The sequence below is a fragment of the Tauraco erythrolophus genome, chromosome 2 (genome assembly GCF_009769465.1).
Source record: "Tauraco erythrolophus isolate bTauEry1 chromosome 2, bTauEry1.pri, whole genome shotgun sequence".
NCBI lineage: Eukaryota > Metazoa > Chordata > Aves > Musophagiformes > Musophagidae > Tauraco > Tauraco erythrolophus.
Window position 1 is genome coordinate 115,590,578 of NC_141466.1, and position 20,724 is coordinate 115,611,301.

Below are 20,724 nucleotides of genomic sequence, written 5' to 3' on the forward strand. Positions count from 1 at the left end.
ACTGAATGTTGCCTCAGAATTCTTTTATTCCTCAAAAGGAACAAAACAATTTCACTTTTCAGTGCATTAATAGAATAATAACTAGATTCTGCAGGAAATAATTGTGACCCTGTTAAATCGAATCAGGCAAAAAAACCGCAGAGGCCCTTTAGATCTTGCAGTCTGTAAAATCCACAGCCAAGAATACAGCTCTAAACTAGTCTAAAATACAATTTTCAATTCAAAGATGTAGAACATGTATTTAAAGAAGAGTTCAGACATGTTAAAGTTCTCTTGCACTCAAAAGAGAAAGAATACCTAATTCGACCCTTAAAATTAGAATGATTCTTATTGGTTTTACTAATTTTTTTCTTGATTGGAAAATCCTTTGATAATCCTTTTTCACTCACTTGCACATTATTTAAGTCAAATGGAAAATAAAGGGGAAAAGATGAAAGCTGTATCTCCTAAAATACAGAAAACACACATATTCAGTGAATAGTCTCAGATGAGGACACATGTCTGTACAACTGCTTAAACTCAGCTATTAAGACGAGAAACTTCGTGTCTCGAGTGAGATGAGCACTTCACAGAAGGCTTCTATTCCTGCAGTAATCTGACACCCCCTCCTCATCCCTGAAAAATACAATTATTTTAAGAAATTCATAGGTATTTCTGTCCACTGAGCCAGATGCATCAATTTCCTTACAGGACCTCTACTCTTGCTTCTCACTTGACAGTTCAGATAAGCCACAATACTAGCAGTATCTCCAAAGGCTTCCTTCTGAACCTGACTCTTTCCCCTAGATTTAAAGAAAGAAATAAATAACCCTAAAATTAAATGGAACAACAAACCTAGAACACCAGGCTTTATTCTGTAAGAGCATTTTGCTTACATGAGAAAGCAGAAGCCTCTTGAAAGCTTGAGGTACGTAAAGTTGCCTGTTTAATAATGTTGTGCTTCTTCAGAAGTCAGCAGAAGAAACTATTAAAGAAATTTGAGTAGAACTGCAGAGAGATTTGGTGCTGCCTTAATCCCACCATTCTGAAAAGCATGCCAGACTGAACAGAGAAGAGGTAGTTCTCCAAGGCTTACTGGTTCATTTTAATGTGTTTTCTTTTCCAGACAAATGAAAATTGACTCCCTCTACAATGCCACTGACCATTCAGTGCACAGAGTCCGAGGAAGCGAAGAGTCAGCAGTGCCAGAAACTGAAATACAAATACATCTAGCATTTCTGGATTTCTCTTGGAGGTTTTGTTCCCCAAGACAGCTATTCTGTTACAAAAATATACAATGCAGATCCCTTGCTTTTAAAGAACTGTAGTGAAGATAACCTAAGGTTTTCAGAAAAACAGTTAATTCCAGTGGAAGGGAAAGCAGAGGGCCCTTCAAAACTTAAAAGGAGCCAGAGAACATGCAAAAGTTTAGCCAGATATCAAAGATGTTGTTTCAAATTTCATGAAGTAACTGAGAAATTTTTTATCTTAGGACAGTGCTGATCCAGTTTCTTCTGGATTTTAAACACTTGACGAATATGACTCACCCTATTTGTAATAGCATCTGTTACTGTCATCCCCTCCGAAACAGAAGCCGGGGGTATTTTGTTATTTATCGAAGGCCGCGTCTGCATTAGCAAGCACTGCGGCATAACAGGAGTGGTACAACACAGCGAAATAGTGCTGAGGGTCAGACATCCACGCCGTGTGTGTTGCAAGACAGCGAGGGCAGAGGAGATTGTGACTTTGGACTAGTACTAGCCTGGCCCCTCTGACTGAACATACACTGACTACTAGAGTGCAGTAAGAGTATTCTAGGAACACGTCTCTTAGATTAGTCTCATCCAAAAGGAATCCAGTTTGTGGTCCAAAACCTCTCCACAATACAAACTAAAACACTGTAAGTGGAGATGTTCAGGATGTTAGCTTCAGAAATGTAGTCATGAACTGACAAACTAACATACTAATGCAGCCGCATCTTGCAGATCTGCAGGGACAAGTTTTAAGACTAACACTGGAACAACACGACTGCATTGCTCAAAACCATTCTTGCTGCCAAGGCTGCAAAATCCAGGCAAGAAGGGACAGAATAGGCTCACTCAAGAACAAAACAGTCAGTATGCAGAACAGATAGATACCTGAAAAGAGGGACTTTTCAAAAAAACCAAAAGAAAACAAACAAAACTCAACAAAACCAAAACCAAACCAAAAACCCAAACGAACCCCAAAACATACCCAACCGACCAAAAAAACCACAGACAGATAGTATCTCAGAAAAAGTAGAAAGCAGGCGATTCAGTTCTGGGTCACCACAGGAGCAAGAGCTCCGAGACTTCTTAGCCAAGATCTCTACCAGACATTAAGACACACACTATTGTGCTACTGGAGATTAGGATGCTCACAGTAGCGACAGGAAAAGCAAACAGCTCCACAAGCACCACAATCTGCAGCCAGGTGTATTATATTAACTTCCTAATCCTTTCCTATTCTGAAAGTCTTATTTCCTTCTCCAGAAAGGTTCTCCTTTAGAGGAACAGTTAGGTGACAAACAAAGAAAGAACCTTCAGTCTCAGAATCTTTCTGCTGGATGCTCTCATTTCCTTCCTCAAGATGGAATTAAGATGCTGAAGAAAATGGGACAGATACTAATTTGGGCTTGTTCCCACGGCTGGATTCTACTCTGGAGATAGGTTATATATAAACAAATTTCATAAGAACCACCTGAAAATTTCAACTGCAGTCATGTAACTGAGTATACTTTCTGACAAATCCAATTTTTTTTCTCCTAAAGAAATAAAAATATAAATAAGTTATTCCAAGAACTAACAAGCAGACAATGGTACTCCAGTCTGAAGCATCACCTGCTTTTTAGTAGTGACACTTGTACAGAAAATTGTTCATCAGCCTAGTAAATAATCCAGGCATTTATACTGGATATTTAATACACCAGAATATCTTTGTAATTAAGGTGGTAATTAATACAGGTCACACTTTGAGACAAAGATGCTCTCAGTTTAAATACCTGCACCGATCATGGTGATTGGAGATTCTATATATATCCATTCATCTGTATATATACCAGAGTGAACAAAGATAAGTCCATCAAAATGAGCTTCTTGAACTCCACCAAGAGCATCCTCAATGGTATCATAATACTAGAAGAAAAGGAACAAGTTTAGAGAAAAATATCCATGCAAAGATATATAAACATTCTTAAGAACTGCTTTAGAAACATACCAACATATTTTCTCGTCCTTTGTATCTTGCAGGATTACTGTAGAAGTGTTCAGCAAAACCTGGCTTTACATGTGCTCCTTTGTACTGAAACAAGGAAAATAGTTTATGATAAGCTTGCAGACAGGTGGATCTGAATGCACAGACAAGAGATCTACTAATCCCCCAATTAACAAGTGATTTGCTGATATCGGTTTGTTCCAGGAAATAAGGATCATATTCTGACCTCCCATATTAGGCACCCAATTTGAAATGGCAACACCAAAAAAAGTCTGAACCTAAGAGAGAGATCAACTAAGCCAAGAGGCTGACCTACTTACACAGCCAGAAGCCTCTGAAGTGACTGAAAAGCTCTGTGTACCTTATCCACTCCACAACAGATGTTCTTATTTCCATCTTTTTATTTTCTAGCAGCTTGCCACAAAACAAACTTAATTTATATGGTGAGGAAAAAAGAATCCTATACCTTCACTTTTGATTTGACTACTGAACAAAGAAGCCAAGTCGCGTATTTGTCCTCAACAAGCTTCAGAATTTCATTAACCAATGACATACAGCATTGTGTAATACACTCACCCTGATATTTATTTCCCTTACTTATGTTTTTCAAATATCACACCCAGCCATTCTTGAACACTTTGCATTAGAGGTTCAATCACATGCCTTAGAGGTAACTTGTTTAGCTCCAGTCACGTCAGCTGCAAATCACTATTTAAGTCTCAGTGATATTATCGATATACTGTTTGGTTTACTAGAGGAAGATGCATATAAATCTGATAACCAGCATGCACACTGGTTTAATAATACATGACAACAACAATATATTTGAAGTTTATGTGCAAGCCACAAACCATGACAATCTCCTAAAGAGAATTTCAGTGATGCAAAATGTGGAAAATCCAAGACAGAAGAGCTGGATGCCCAAGCACTCCACTGTACCATAATGTGTCCCCCTAAAGAGTGCCTCAAAATAGGGAGCAACTTCTGATATCCCCCTATTGCATAACACAATGTAAGGATCTCTCCCCACCTCCTCAGTCCCATCATCTTTATTTAAAGTCTAAAACCTAAAAAATTACTTTGTCAGCCACATTTCAGAAGTTGGTGTTTTTACTTTTATAAACCATCTTTAATTGGAATATGAATGAATACTACTGTTACCAGTTGCTGAAAGCTTTCTTTCCAGGGATTCGGATGTTCATATTCTTCTGGATTAATCTGATAAAATTTACCAGGTTCAGGATGCATCATTGGACGAGTGTACTCAAATACTTCCATATATAATCTTTTCCTGAGAAGAAGCGTCAAGCAGAAAAGAAAATTAACGTATTTCTGATTATTCTTCCATTTTAATAGAACATACCAAATGTTAAAAACTGTTTTTTTCAACAGCATTTGCCAGTTTGTGACAGTGAATTTGACCAAGATCAGTACCGACCACTTTAAAAGGCTTCCAAAACAATTTTTCAGCTGGACTGACTTCTGTGTTTTTCTAACAAAAATTTCGACATGTTTCACGATCCAAGTGAAAGAGTTCTTAGTATGTAATTTCCATGAAGAAATTTAAGCAGTTACACAGTTTGTGGAATCAGAGTCTAATAGTGTATTAACTAGAGCATTGCTTTAACACTTACGAAAGCCAGTAACATAAGAATAACAAAACTTAAGACAGAGTGTGCCACCACCTTTCCCTCATCTTGCCAAAAAAAAAAAAAAAAGCTGAAAAAAATGCATTCACTGAGAACAAATGATGCACTGTATTTCAAAAAGAGTTAATCAGTGGACAGATTACAGTGGCTTAAAAAGAAGAAAATGGCACATGAAGCACACAACAATTGGATTCTTTTGATTAGTGCCAGAATACAAATAATTGCAGTGTCTGAGCCTGCTCATATTAAGCCCAGACTTACAGGATGCCACTGAATCTCAGAAGTCGTAATTCATCTGACAAGACATCCCCCAAACTGACTTTAGGACAGAAAAAAAATAATTATTTTTTGGTGATGTTATAGTTGAATTTTGTTCTTTCTTTTAGTTTTAATCTTTGTTTTAAAAACACAGCCTAAGAAACATATGGGTTTTTTTTTCCTTATAAAAAAAGTTTACAAAAATTTAGATCACGTTTATCCAAGCTCTCAATAGGGTAGGGTGGATTCATAGGAGGGAAAACAGCCTGAGAATCCAACCATTAAACAAAACAAACAAAAATCAAACTAACTAATCAAACAAAAAAATCTAAGTAACACTAGACAAAACTTGCATCTAACATTAAGGAATGTGTTATTTCTTTTGAGTTAAGTAACACAATCCCCTCAGAAGCCTGCAAAAGGATAAAGAGGGAAAGAAGGAAAGGAGTGGCTACTGAAGGAATACCTCACTGGTTTTTTAAAGCAGCCATTATTTAACTAGTATCTACACTACTAGAGAATAAAAAAGTTCTCCTGTTTATAAATATGTGATTATATGTGTTAAGTAACAAATAATGCTTAAGTAAACCAGACACATTAAAATACAATTGGTTTTAATTCAACTAATTGCAACCAACATTTCAATTTTTCTATTGCACTCGCATCTCGTGTGGCACATCTAATATTTCTCAAGATAATGAGGAATAGCTTTTCACTTACCACAAAATTGGATCATTAGCCAGCTCACTGAAGCGTTTACACACACAAGCTGCTCTACAGAGATCCTGCTCCAGCAGGTAGGAGAAGATCTTTAGAACCACTTCATCTGGCAGCTTCTCCTGAAGATACTGTTCTGCAGGTGCTGCTATTAAACAGTAATCTATATAAGATTGACATATTTAACGAGTCCAAATTCTGACTAAAATAGATCATCAAATTGCCACTTGAAAGATTCCCATTTAAAACACTGATGATCTCAAAGCACCTTTTTTCTTTTTTTTTAAAGTACATTTAATCTAAAGGCAAAAAAGAGGTAAATGGTTGAGTCTGGAGTCAGGTAGAAACTATAGGCTTCAAGTCCTCTTTCAAAACTTTTTAGTTCACCTTTGCTATTGGAGGAATCAAACTGCACACAATTGCAGACATTAAGTAGGCTACTGTGCACGTTCCAGATATCCTACCTCCTAACTGCTATTAGCTTCATTGTGGTTCAATTAACCCACATTATCCATATTATAATAATAATCCAGTCCCAAAGTCAAAACCTCTGTAAATGTTTTCAAACACAGAAGAATTTACTCAGAAATAGTCACTGTCTGGAAAAACTACTAGTACAACTTCCTTGCTCTCCGACAATGAACACATTAGGAAAAAGGACGTCTGGGATGCAGGAAACCAGTATCCACTGATAATTCCAAAGTCCCCTCCTTCCTCTTACTCTCATTTACACTCTTTCTTTTAAAACGAAAAATCTAAGCCAGAAGAAGCATTAGTCTTGCCAGGTGTTGTATTTCTTCAGAGAGGCCTGGGAAAGTGGCATTCCCGTATCTTTGTGTGGAAACGTGTGCACTTTGTTTTGCAGGGGTTTCCCTGCTCTTGGGCACACGCACACTCTACACATGATAGTTCATATAGGAAACATCCATCTGCAGTTTGTGTTCCCACGAGAGCCTTCTGTGGCAGGCATCCTCACATCAGGGGAGTTCTGTCTGCACGGCTCACTTGCTTGGTTATTGTCTTTAGGATCTTTTCTCAGGCAGAACTGTACAGAACAGCTTCCAAAGTTTAGAGAATTTATAGGCAAGGCATTAAAAGCTCCTGCTACATTCATAATGCAGCTACATCCATGTAGTGCCCCTTGCATTATTCATTTTTTCCTAGAACATCTGAACCTAGGGAGCAATAAGATGGTGATTTGGGCTATTACAGGAAGACTACTAAAGTGACCCTCAGAAAGATGACCTACTAATTTGAGGGAACAACATCTTGAAAAATAGTTTCCATGTAAGATTCCACACACCCAAAAAAAAAAAAAGGAAAAAGATAAACTCCAGGTTTTCACTGGGCAAAGCAGCACAAATAACTATGTTATTTCCAGCCAGAAGAGAGAGAAGACACGAAATGCAAGGACCAGAACTGTATATTCTATGAAGATGCTAAACTGTAGCCTACAGACCACATCACCAGAACCTGTGTACTATGAGAGACCTGATTAAAGCTATTTTTCCAGGGTGTCATGCTTACAATCTGCCGTCAGACCAGTCAGTAGAAATTCTGAAATACCACTGACTTTGCAATGACATTCCCTGAACCTGTTCCTTGTTGCACCATTGTATGAACGTCATCTTGTTGATTCACAAATACTGATTTCCTCTGAGATGCTAGGAGGGAATTTATCCAATTGACTGACGGCTACTCAACAGTAACACAGCTTACAGTCATAAGCTACAGGTAGGTGCTACTTCAACCCAACAAAAATCCATGCTGTATAAAACAGATGAGTCTCACCCATTCCACATGCCAGATTTAAAAAAAAAAAAAATAAAAATCACTTTTACTCTAAAAACCAAAACAAAACCTCATGACCCAGGCTGAAGTCAGTAAGTTTGCAAAACTAATAAAAAGCAAACAGTCTGGAAAGGTCTTGTGCTTAAGATACACTTGAGGAGCCCAAAGTCTGGGGAACGCACACCAGCAGTCCATAAGGTGAGTATGGTTTGGCATCATAAAAAAATAAAACAAACACAACAACATTGCATGCAACAATCAATGCTGTTTTTCAAAAAGGTCCTTGCCCACCAGAGATAAAAAGGTTCTTTCCTGTGTCAAACAGGCAGCAGTGATTCATTTTACAGTCCTAATTACCCTTGAAATGCATCACAGGATAATTGGACATTGCTTCTGAATCCATCTTTTTCTGGTAGCTTTCCAGTTAGATGTGGAGATACAGTCTTCTACTGTCTTACGAGATGAAACACGATGTTGTGAATGCAAGGCAGTAAATCCTCACAAGCCTTCCACGACCTGTCTTCTCCTTTTAACACACAAATCCCTGAGGCATACAATTTCATCTTCTTCAAGACAATCAGTTACTTCCCTAAACAACCTGCAGAATTTTTCCTTCCTTTAAGTTTATATATGTTAGGACCTTGATTAATTTTTTTATTGAAGATGGGAGTTCACTCGCCTAGTGTCTCTCATTGCTCAACAGCTCATACTCCCATTTTCCTCCCTAGGCCTTATCTCAAAATGAGAATTGAAATCAAGACGCGTTTGCTTACTGCAAGGGGCAGGGAACAACTTTGAAAGCGTCAAAAAACTTCTTGCAACTGAAACAAAACAAAAAAAAAGTGCTACAATACCACTCCACCCCCCGTGCAATTTTTCAAATTGTATTTACTTAGAAACTTAGGCACTGCGTGTAAAATGAAGATGATGATTTTACAGGTGTTTGCTATCCTCATCCACCTTTATCCAAAATCCTGTAGAAGCAAGAGATTTGATTTAATTTAAATTACCCTTCTGCTCAATTAAGAAGAAGGGGTTGATTTAAGATTTCTCTACTCAAATCACTAGTGCAGTGATTACTAGGTGGAATTTTCCAGTATAATTTGAAAAAGCTAATTTGCTTCTTAATGTGAAAACTTAAACATCCTCTAGTTCCAAGAGAGAAATCCATGCTTTTGTTTTGTGGATTCACGCTTCACATTTTGGGTATATTTTAGTAATCTGCCAAAGCGAGGATGCGTTCAGTATGTTCTTCCTCCCAGTTTGCAAAAATAAGCCGAAACAGTTTAAGGTTTGTCTGGCCACCAAAATAGAAACATTCGTATGCTGCTACTCCTGACAGTTTCATGCCTATTGACAAAATGAAGGTTAAGTACAAAATGTACTCTTATTAAATTAAAAAAAGACGACAGTTTTCCAAATAAGTGTTAAAAATAGACAAGAATAAAAACAAAAACAAAGCGCTACAGGTCATCACCAATCTTTACCCTAACATAAGATGAAAGTTGAACTATTTATTATTTTAATCAAGTATTAATATACTAGAGAAATGAAAATTAGAAGCACGACTGGTTATGTCATTCTCTTTCCACAGGATATGCGTGAAACTAATTCAGTTTCAGTTTTGATCACCTAGTAGATATAAACTAGTATAGCAATACCAAGACAAAGGGCAGGGAAAGCTGCCTGAACGTAAATTACCTCCTTTGTACAAAGACCAAGAATGCCATCCCATGAACCCTGAATCATAAATTATGTCTTGTATGGATTATTTTTTTGTCCATTTTAGTGGAGAAGATGGAGACAAATAGCTTTTGTTCCACAAGGAGGCATTTAGTAAAAATATTTTCTTGTTAAGAAGTAGAAATATGTAAAAAAACATGGCATGCAGTGTTCTTGGAAAAAGATCTTATAAATCAATAGGAAAAGATAAAAACAAATTTTAAAAGGTAGTACATTCTGTGAACTATGAGCTGTGCATGTACCTAATGTACGGAACAATCAACGAGCGATCCAGTAACATGGGAGTCACAGAATCTACTGCAACTCCATAGTTCAGTGAAAAGAAAGAAATTCTTTGTCTCTGAACTGAAGTCTTCCAAAGATGGTTAAAAGTCAGCAAGAACTGCCAAGTATAAAATGGATATGCAAATGTAGTGATCTTAAAGCAAGAGAAGAAAAAAAACTTACACAGTAATAAACAAAAGCTATGTCAAACAATTAAAATCCTGGATTAAAATGACATGATGAGACAAGTGGTACTGAAGACTGAAACATCCCAGTAAGCAGAAGCATACATTTACAGTTGAGGTAATGTAAGAAAACAGAATATACTGAATTTAAATCTTTCTCTAAATCAAGAAATATTATATTAGCATAGGATACAAACACTTGGATCAGTAAGATCTAAAAGCTGTAATTTTTTTTCTACAGATGTCAGACAAACGCTGAATTTGTAGGTTCACCAGTCATTTGTGATGTTAGCAGCACAGCTCCATCACATCTTTTTCCTATCTAAATTTTGGGTTCCTTCATTTTTTTGTTTTCTACTTAAGAGTTTAAGTGAAAAATTATTTACATATTTTCTATAATTGTGTTGCTTTCTCATCAAGATTCTTGTATATTCATTAATCTTTCTGTTTCAGGATTGAAGTACTCATTGTTCACTGCAGAGACCACCAGAGAACAGTTTTGCAAATATCAGGAAAAAAAAAGTCAATATTTCAAAATTCTAATGTGTTCTTATTGACAGTATCTGAAACGGATTTTTTTTTTTTTCCTCCTTACAATTTGAAATAGCAACTGTCTCTCAGCAGCACTAATTCTGAAATCACCATTAAAATAAGGAACAGTCTCCTGTTTTTCCATCTACTGGCTCTACTCCAGTTGGAAACTAATTGACTGGCATTTCTCCTTTCATATCCGCCAAATTTTCCTCAACTCAGAATCCATACAAGAAGGAATGGTTCTCCAAGACATTTTCCTGTTTCTAGTCCCATGCCTTCATTTCATCTACAGTTCTAAAATAAACAGCTATATGTTCCAGACGTCAACATACAATCTCCACTGATGACAATCCAGAAAGTCTCATGCTTAAAACTCAGTTACAAGAGCTATCATTATCTATGCTTAAAAAACCCAGAAAAATAAATTTTAAAAAAAATCTTAACACAATCAATATTAGTACAAATTTAGAAGAATATCTCAAAAAGTCCATGGGGAAAATAAAAAATAACCATCATCCATACGGGGAAAGAGATTAATAGAAACGGGTTGAGAAGGAGAGATTGCGACTGATTTGAATACAATCTTAAAAGTACAATTATAAAAATAATTGTTTACAATTCTTCTGGTAACTCCATGCTGGAGAAGCTTCCATAATCCCCATACTTTCCCCAACATGAGCTCAAGAATGTAACAAAAGGAATGTGCAGCGAAAGAGTGGAGAATTCCTTTAGAAATTATGGTCATTCAAGCTGTAATTTGTACCACAGGACTCGACTGAAGTTACATACCTTCACTAAAGCAAGGATGTGAGTAAAAGCGTAATGAAAAACGCATCAAAAGTGAATGACCTTGGAGAAAAACTAAGAACTGGCAAGAGAAACCGAGTCTATGACAAGACAACTTTGCATAACACTTCAGATATCAAATCAGGAAATGAAACTGGAAGTAGAGTGACACAGGTTGATGTTCAGTTCTGGCTATTTCAAGGATATAAATCTGAGGCTAAATGATTCCTAAGCAGTTGCTGAAATTAAAAGTTAATCAAAGCAGGAGGGAGACTAAAACAGGGGGAAAGAGACAGCGGGCTTGGAAGACAAAAATCAACACTAAGGAGAAGGTGAGAAGCCAGAAAGAGCAGACTTCAACAGAAGAAATGAAAACGGACCAAAGCCTTGTGCCAGCTGCTCAGTTTTAATTCACAATGTTAAGGGAGACATGGACTAAAAAAAAACCAAGAAAAGCAACAGAAACCACATCAATGGGAGTTGGCAAGCGTTGGTGTTGATTTTCCAGGGAAAAGTGACAGCAGATCTCCTGGAACTAAAGAGTGTGTCAGGAGACAAAAAGGGGTAGATGCAGAGACTGGAAACGACATAGAAAAAAAGCCAAGCAGGATATGTCTGCCTATATATACACACACATACACATTTAAAATGTGCATGTGCACAAATAAAAAAATTAACCCACATATATACACACACAATATAATTATATACACATGTATTCCATGTATGTTTCTTATACAAAGTACATACATTGTGTGTGTGAAATATGTATATATAGGTATGTAGGCATATGTGTATTTTTTATTCATAAACACACACAAACTCTCTCCCTCTCTCCAAAATGAAGCGCTATAATGACATACCAAAACTATCTCTAAACAATATCCTGGAACAATACATCAGTATGAGAAATGGTAAACAAGCCTAGTCAGAGTGCTGCACCATTGCAGCACTACTGCTTCCAACAGTATCGTGGATACAACTACACAGTGCTTTGAGGAGGATAAAAAGCAACCAAAACAAAACAACACAAATCAACATGCCTGCAGAGAAGGAGGCACACTAAAGGACCAGATTCTAAAAATCAGATTAAAATCATGCTCCCAAATTTGAAGTCCAGAACAAGTCTGCAGTTGTTTTTTCACTATTGTTTCTTAGTTCGAGAACAGACAGGAAAAATAAGTCCGGGGGTGGTGTGTGTGAAGTCAAAATGTCTCCTCCCCCTCTCCCCCACCTCCTTTTTAGTACAAAAAGTTACTACCTGATAAATCCTGGGATTTTCCAGATACTCTAGCACGTTTAGCTCGGTGACCAAAGTTTTCAGTAGCTGAAGTGGAGGCACCCTTTAATGAAATAAATAAGAATTAATTCAGTCATTAGGTAACTTATGAAAAGTACTAATTAGCTTCCTATTCTCAAAACAGTAAGATTTACTTTACAATTAAAAACAAACAAAAGTTACCTCCATACTGCTCTTTGTAGGGCAAGCTGTTCTTTTAGGTAGAAGAGTTTTTCTGCGAAGTTGGTATGGACTATTTTGTGCACCAGGACCTGATTCTTCTGCAACCATATCTGCAGGTACATCATCATCTGTCAACGAAAAAGGAAATTTGCTAATTAGAATTGTAGTTTTGTTTTATACCAGAAAAACGCTATGAAAATTTTCAGATAAATACATCCCGTCAGGAGGGCAGGGGGGAAGTGTTAGAGTACAGAGAACTTTTAGTGAAGAGTCAGAATATACACAGCATACACATGAGAAAGCTCACACGAATGAACTTATGTTCTCCACATGTACGCAGCACCTACACAAAAAGCTGCTTAAAAAAAACCCCACACCACTACCCCCCTAGGTTTTCGGTCTCCCTGCAAGAATATAATTCACTGTGGTAATTCCATTACCTCATTACCTCAAGTCTTTTCACTTTACACTATCAGTACAAGGAACGCTGGAGTTTCAATTATTAACCAGATACGATCAAGAAATCCTTTAGTAAACGTGGCATTTAGTACAAAACTCAAAGCAGAATTTTCCCCAAACATTTCAAGAATAGCCCAGGCCAGTGTACAAATCCTTCAGTAAAACGGAGGTAGCTTTAAATACATACACTGTTTGCCTAAATTATACTTAGAAAAGTAAGGAGTATATTCTCTCACTACCCTTTAAAAAAAAAAAAGTGCAGAAAGTGTGATGCATATAATTTTAAAGATTTGATTCATGAGTTTCAATTTTCCATGTTCAGGTATTTATGGAACATACTTGAAACAAGCAAGGAATACTTACTTATCACTGCATGCCCACAACTAGCATCACATAATAAAGTTACAAGAATTTAAAAAGGCCAGAACAAAAACCACCTAGAAAACGAATTAAAGCCCAGTCTTCTACTTAAGTAGAAGATATATTTTCTGCAGATGCTTAACTGTGAGAAAAGGAATTTTGCACTTCCTTTTCATTTTAACTGCTTTTTTTGTTTTTAAACTGAGTAAAACATGATGTAAAAGTGACAGTCAGAAATGCAATATTGTAGAGTAAGCAGTTTTCCTGAATATATTAGGGTGAAGAGAGACTGATATCAAAAATACCCCACCATAAATCCCCCACCATTCAAATATTAAGCCAGTCTGTTTAAAACACAAAGAAAAACAATTTTAAAAGTTCTAAAGATTCCCTTACATTTCAAGACCTTAATCTCATGATTTTCCTAATGTTTTCTCATTTTGTTGTTTTTGGTTTTTTTTGACATAAATTACAAAACCATAGGATTTCTATGGGATTACACGTCATCTTAGCCCAAGCTGCTACATCAGTGACAGCTAACCGACAAAATTCTAAAGAACAAGCTGTTTCAGTGCCCTCCTGCTCTATTCTGGCCCAAATTTTTCCTCTACCTTAGCAGATATTTATAAACTGCAAACCTTGCCATGTACCATAAATAGATCACAACACTGCCATGACATCTAACTAGAGATCAGAAGCCAGTAAAAAGATGAAGTTAGCTGGTGGTATGTGTGCAACTTCACACAGTCAGCTCAGGGCAATCGAGGAGAGTGTCATCAGCTCATTAATCCACCTGAAAAGTCACCCTGCACGAAGTACCTCCAGGACCAGCCTTCGGCCACCCCAGCAGCTGGTCCTCCTCAGCACAGCCACAAGGAGGGGACAAGACCACACGACTGGGAAGAACCATCACCTCTCTTGCAACACCACAGGTTTTCAAGGACAGAAGTGAACTCTGAGGCTTCTGCCAAAAACCCACCATTTTTTCAAACAAGAGCAACCTCCATAACTTCAGCTAGAAGCTACCTCACTCTCCCTCTCCATGTCTGCTACATACACAGCACACCTCACTAGCATCTGAGCACTTCTCTGCCTAGGAAGGCTGAGTATTTATGCATTATTAAAAAATCCTAAAGGACATTGATAGATAAGCTGCAGCGCGTTTTCCTCTGAAGGAGTGTCAGGCTCAGCGCTGGCACCAAGCACCCACGGGAGGTTACTGAACCCAGAGCAGAACCACTGCATACTCACGGTTTGGTCATCTAATTTTACCTGTTTCTTTTCATTTCTGACCGAAAATACCCTACCAATTTAACAAGATTATCATCAGGCAGAAGAGAAAACCGCTATGGGAGAGTTCCCAGCCCTCCCTTGCACGCCAGAGCAGAAAAGGAGCTGTGGCACTGAAGCAGGCCCCACCAGGGGGAATTTGGGCAGCCACCACCAGCAGCAAGGCCCCCTCCTAGCAAAACACCTAAATGTACTCAAACACTGCAGCATGTAACTACTCAGCATTCCTTATTTCTGTTTAAGATCCGATACAGTAACTATGATTTCTGATGCTAATATCCCTCAGAAGAATGCTACTCAGGGATTCTGAGTGTCTTGTCTTAAGCCTGTCCCCCTCCTGTTTTGTACTGAAGACACAAAATGACTGTCTGAACAGCAGAGGTTTTTTTCTCTCCTGCTCTGGATGGTCAGTACAATAGTTCAAAATTGCCACATGGAACACAGCAAATGCATAATAAGCAAAGAAAACGGGAAAAAAATATCTAAGCACAGAATTTTGATCCCTCAGTAGGCGATGAAAAGGGCACAGACAAACCCCAATCGGGTCCTTAGAAGTAAACCCACAGAGGCCACTAAGGACAAAACATATTACTTCTGGAAAGAGAAGGCAGATGCCTGTGGGGGAAAATGGAAGTAAAGGTCAGTTTGGCTGAAACACTGAGGGGCCGGCTAAGCAGAAAAGAAATGTATTCATTTTCTGGTAGTGGATTTAGGAGGATGGCAGAAGTCCCGCCCAAAGACCACTTTTCTAGCACAGATGACATTAAGGGACACACACACATTCACTCAGATTCACAGCAGGTACCAGAGAATTAAAATCTTCCTTTTCTCCATCTGAGCAACAAGGAAGCTGAGAGAAGGGCACCAGGGGAAAGCACGAACCCACGCAGAGCGTGGGAAGCAGAAGTGTGCCCAGGTGCCTGTCCCTGCCGAGCAATGCCGGTCTGGAGGCACCCCTGTGTGTGGAATGTATCATGACAGCAGCTCCCTGGGAGGAGCGCTTCAGCAACCAAGACCCTCTGGCCTGGCCCTGCCACCAACCTTCTAATTGCACGGAGGTAATTTGCTGGCTATAGAAGGATAATGAGAGTCAAGTGAGTTGGCAGTTTTTGCCACCCTTCTGAGGGGCTGGCCAGCCTCTGCATAGATTTCTAATGTCTCAGGAACAGTAACAACTGATAATGTTTTTCCAAATGCGACCTGTGTAGTTATTGACACGTGAAACACTATCAGGAAACCTTAAAGTCGTAAGTGATCTGCTACAGAAGTAGCCTTGGTGCTCGTTTTTAGCCTGCCAAACGCTCCACTGTAAGCTCTGAAAGGACTAAACCAGCTACAGTGCTAGCTCGTAGATAAATACTTCTCAGAAAGCTCTATTTCCTAAAGACTGGATGTTACCCTTCCCAGAGCAAGCAACACAACACTCATCATACAGACTGGGAACTCCAAGAACTTTATTTTGAAAATCCTTTCCTAAAAACACCACACTCACATATGCCTGTTGTAGAAGTGGAAAAGTCAATTTTAAAATACAGAATCTCAGTGCCTCCATAATATTTTTTAAAACGCTATTTTAAAGTGTAACAGTATCAGCTGCTGCATCTAATAACATAAATAAGGCATTATAATTGTATTTGTTGATGGTAGAAATATAAAAGTCAATAAACAAATTTGGAGGAGTGTGTGCATAATATTAATATCCTCAAACAAACACCTGCTGAAATGACTGCCAGATGCTGTCACAGTTTAACCAAGTCAATACATTTGCAGTTTTTAAGAGATTAAATTAAGCTGAGCCTGCTCTCAAATAAACATTTACCTGAATATTTTACACCAGTTACATATTAAGATAAAATGATTTTGAACAAAATAACATTTATTGACAGTGAAAAACCTTAGTGACACTGACAGGTCAAAATTTAAATTTAAATAAGAAAGCCTCTTATCTGATAGCTCAAAATGGCTCATGACACCTGAACCATAACACTACAAGCTTTACCTCTCACAAAATCAACACCACCAGTAAGCACGAATACTTCCAGGAGGGGAAGAAAAATAAAATTAGCCTGCCACCCTATCACCTGCTATAATCAAGACTATCTTGCATTTCCATAAATGCTATGAAATATGTACTTTTAAGTGTGTACACTGAAAAGTACACAATTAAACTTATTTTGTTTCATGCAAGTATTGTAAGTTACAGAAAAGTGACAGAGGACTGTCAAAATAGTTTATTTAAAGACAAACAAACAAACAATACAAAAATAGATCACTTTTAGAGAAAGTTGATCATGTCCACATCATGTTCTTTACAAGAACACGTTCATGTGGTTTCACTTGTACCTTACGCATGTTCACCTTAGACTCTTGGAAATATTAATGACAGCTGTTGTGAAGACAGTAAGGCTGATAAAAGCTTTAAAGAAAAAAAAAAAAGGTATTTAAAACCCCCAAAATGAATTCTTATCAGAAAAAAAAGAAAAAATGAGGGTGTTCAAGGGAGGAAGGTCATATACTGATCTGCAGTGTTTAATCACTTAGTTTTAACACTCTAGTTTCTTTTTTTTTTTTTTTTGTGCTGTTTTTCTGTATCTTCCAAAAACAGGGAAATGGAGGTAGGGGTGGCGTGGAGGAAAACCAAACAAAATAAGAGCTTTGTAGTCAAGAGAGGCAAAATGCTGGGAATGGCAGATATTCCCAAACAGACACAGCATTGAAACTGTTCCTGCAGACTGAGGAAAGAAAATGGTGAAAAACACAACCGACTATTTTTAAAACAGAGGAACCCATATCAAATTGGGAGTAGGTCCTAGAACAAAGATATCTGAATGAAGTGGTAATTCATCTTGGCTATTAAACAAATTTCAGCAGTAACAAGAGTTCATAATACAGTGTCTTAAGTAGAACTGGTGCAATTTTGGAATGAAATAATAAAGTATCAGGACAAAAAATGCCAACACCGTCCATCTTCATAATCAGAAGAAAATCTGAAAAATGCAACTAAAATGTGAACTGATACAGCTCAGTTGCTTTGAGTTGAGTGAATCTTGCCATATATTTGGCAAAACATGGGTAAGGCATACTGCCAACCTGTGAGACGACAGCTCCAACTACCTCACTGCTGGATTAGCTTAAAAATCACAACGCAGAAGACGACACAAGCGTTAAGGGAGTAGAAAAGGAATGTACAAACAAAAGAGATAGCAATAAAGGCAAAATAACTTTCAGAACAGAAATACAAGGCAGGAGTTCTGTATTTGTACATATAACTGCAAAACCATGAACATCTCAGTAACAAATTGTCAACCCAAAAACCAAGGAGAACACACACACCCACCATTTTTCTTTAAGTGGCAAAAATCTCTGGGAGTGTAGCTGTTAAATAAATGTATGTATCCATAGTGTGACTGACACTCATTCTGTGTCTTTGTAAACACTCCCAACAAGTGGCTGACACTTAAAAGCAGATACAGTACCAAAATCTGAAAGACACCGAGCACAGAAATAGTACATTTTACTCTATACCTCAGAGCAAAAGTCTCTCACACCAGTAGAAGCTTTCCCATTGATTCAGAGCAGCATTTCAGGGGTTAGTTTAAATTATGGATGGCAGGTTGCTCTTGAAATGGAGACTATTCTCTTTCAAGAGCTATCTGAGTATCTCTGAAGAGAAAGCCACTAGCTAGGAATACAACCACCACAAAAAAACAAAATAAAATAAAAAACTCAAAAACTGAGAAAGATGACATGCAAAGTTCACTGAACCCAGATCCAACATGTCCTAAAGGCAAGAGCATTTTGATGGTCTTTCACTGTGAAGTTCCACTTCTCCAAAGCGGACTTCAAAACAACAAAACAAAGCAAAACACCCAACCCACCCGAAAGAAACAGGAGGCATGTATACAGGAACTCCCTTCATTTTATGGTTAATGTTAAAAAAAAGTGGTATTAAATTAAGAGGTAGCCACAAACAAACTCATGTAGGACTAACACAAAGAGACTTTAATAAATACTGTACTATATTTTAATTATCACTATGGAAAGAAACTCTGCAGTATTTTCCAAGCAATATCCAAAGCAGCTTGACTCACATAAAGATAAAATCTAAGAGGTGGTATTTTTGTAAGGTTCTGATGGCACAGGTCAACAAGAAAGAATAATCTCTGACAGAAGCCAAGGCTGTTTGGAACTGGAAGAGAACCAGCAAAAAAAGATTCAGAGACAGATCTCCACTCAGGGCAGCAAGCTTTCAGTTTGGAAAAGGGAGAGACCTAACATTAAAAATGTATGCTTTCTTAAAGACTACAGAAAGATCAGACTTACTGAACACCATATGGAATAAAGAGATTCTGCCTTCTGGGAAGCAACAACTAGACACAATAACCATTACTGACTGCTAGAATATTTTAAATATACATACAATTTCTTACTGATAATAAACCAAAGATACATAACAATATGCAGGCTTATTGTGACTTGTAATGATTTATTTGATAAACAAAAAGTATGTGGAATACCTAGAATTTTTCCTGTAAGGAAATTACTTCTTAAATTGAGAGAGAAAAAAAATATAAACTATTTTTTAAGCTAAAAGTCTCAGTACTTCTACAGAGCAAAATAAAAACACAAACCACATCACCTCCATCACCCCAAGAATCAAACAGCACCTTTTTGGAATTTACATTTTAAGCTTTTGAACATCACTACCCAAATGAGACAGCTTATTACTCTTTGGAAATAGGTCGTGCAGTCGTGATGGCCTAAAAAGAATAAGAATAGATCAGACACTCAATTCTACCTGTATTTGCTCAAAAGCTCACGCTAGTTTTAACAACACATTTAAGTGTATTTTCTACAAGGAGAAAAGCAACTATCTCTTGTATCTACATAGAGAGTTTCTTAAGGCTCAGATTATTCTTAGGATCTAATGGAAATTAACTTTTATTATTTTTATTCTTAATAATTATAAATTAATTTTAATTTTTAATTAAATATAGTTATAAATGATTATAAACTTAATAAAAATAAATATTATTGTTTATTCTTATTAGTAAGAATCTGATCTTTTCTCCTCCTCAGCTCATTGTGAAGCCCACTACAAAAATCCTTCTTACATAGGTCACTCAAGTCAGATGGGAGAGACAACACTCCCTCAGAGGTCTGTTAGGTCAACTAGCACCCTCAAAATGCTGCATACTAAAACAGAGCTTCTGTGCACAAGGTAAAAACTTAAGTTCTTAGAGCTGGCACAAAGCAGAGAAAGTGAAAGGAGACAACTGGGAAAGATGAACTGGCTGCAAGCCCAAAACTTGTCCCCAGTTACATTTCTTTTAAACTCATCAACCATCACAAACAGCTACTCACATCTCTGAACCTCGTTCACTCAGGAGTTCATAGTCTAAAACCATCTTGCACAAAAACCATGTGTGAACGCTAGTTAAAAACCCCTCCAAGCACCATGAAGAATATTTTCCTTTTCACAAGCCAGGAGCTGAAAGTGATAACTAGGATTTGATGAAAAATTCCAGTTTCTTTCCAGAACCACCCCCCAAAAGAGATAAAATTTAACACCAGGTTAAAGACCAAATTGCTAAAAAAAAAAAAATACATAAACACCCATGTTTTTATTAGACATACAGAATAACCGTGCAAGTACCTACACACTTGAACTACTTGTCAGATAATTCATTTTAGAGAGTGAAGGAAAACTCTCTTTCTTAGAACAAGCAACTCTAGTTGCTTACTGCAACAGCACTAGTAGGTTTCAAACAACAGTACAGACAAACCGGAATAAGATGACAGATTTTTCCTTTGGTATTTTTTTTAAATTATACTGTTTTCCCAAACTGATAACTGTATTACAGCATCACGTATACCGTTTAGCAAACTAATAAACAAATCTCCAGGTGGCTGCTTTGCAAGTATTTTATTAAGAGAATTTCCCTTCCTGCTTAATAGGCAGCTTTACTTTGCTCTGACAAGCTTTCATTGAGAAGGGACAAGGATCCCTTTT

The 20,724-nt window shown here is 37.4% G+C and overlaps 1 protein-coding gene across 2 annotated transcripts in view; it reads right to left on the reverse strand.

The window, feature by feature from the left end:
• Positions 1 to 20,724, reverse strand: part of FBXO11 (F-box protein 11) — an 80,256-nt gene that overhangs the window by 28,365 nt on the left and 31,167 nt on the right. Inside the window, exons 2-7 of one of the 2 annotated variants that reach the window (XM_086631781.1) lie at positions 12,603 to 12,730; positions 12,402 to 12,483; positions 5,841 to 5,982; positions 4,375 to 4,504; positions 3,217 to 3,300; positions 3,002 to 3,134 (exon numbers count right to left, since the gene is read on the reverse strand). In XM_086631781.1, the coding sequence (XP_086487907.1) occupies positions 3,002 to 3,134; positions 3,217 to 3,300; positions 4,375 to 4,504; positions 5,841 to 5,982; positions 12,402 to 12,483; positions 12,603 to 12,730 (699 nt within the window). Of the gene's footprint in view, positions 1 to 3,001; positions 3,135 to 3,216; positions 3,301 to 4,374; positions 4,505 to 5,840; positions 5,986 to 12,401; positions 12,484 to 12,602; positions 12,731 to 20,724 lie in introns of both variants that reach the window. The other variant, XM_086631780.1, reaches the window with a different exon arrangement.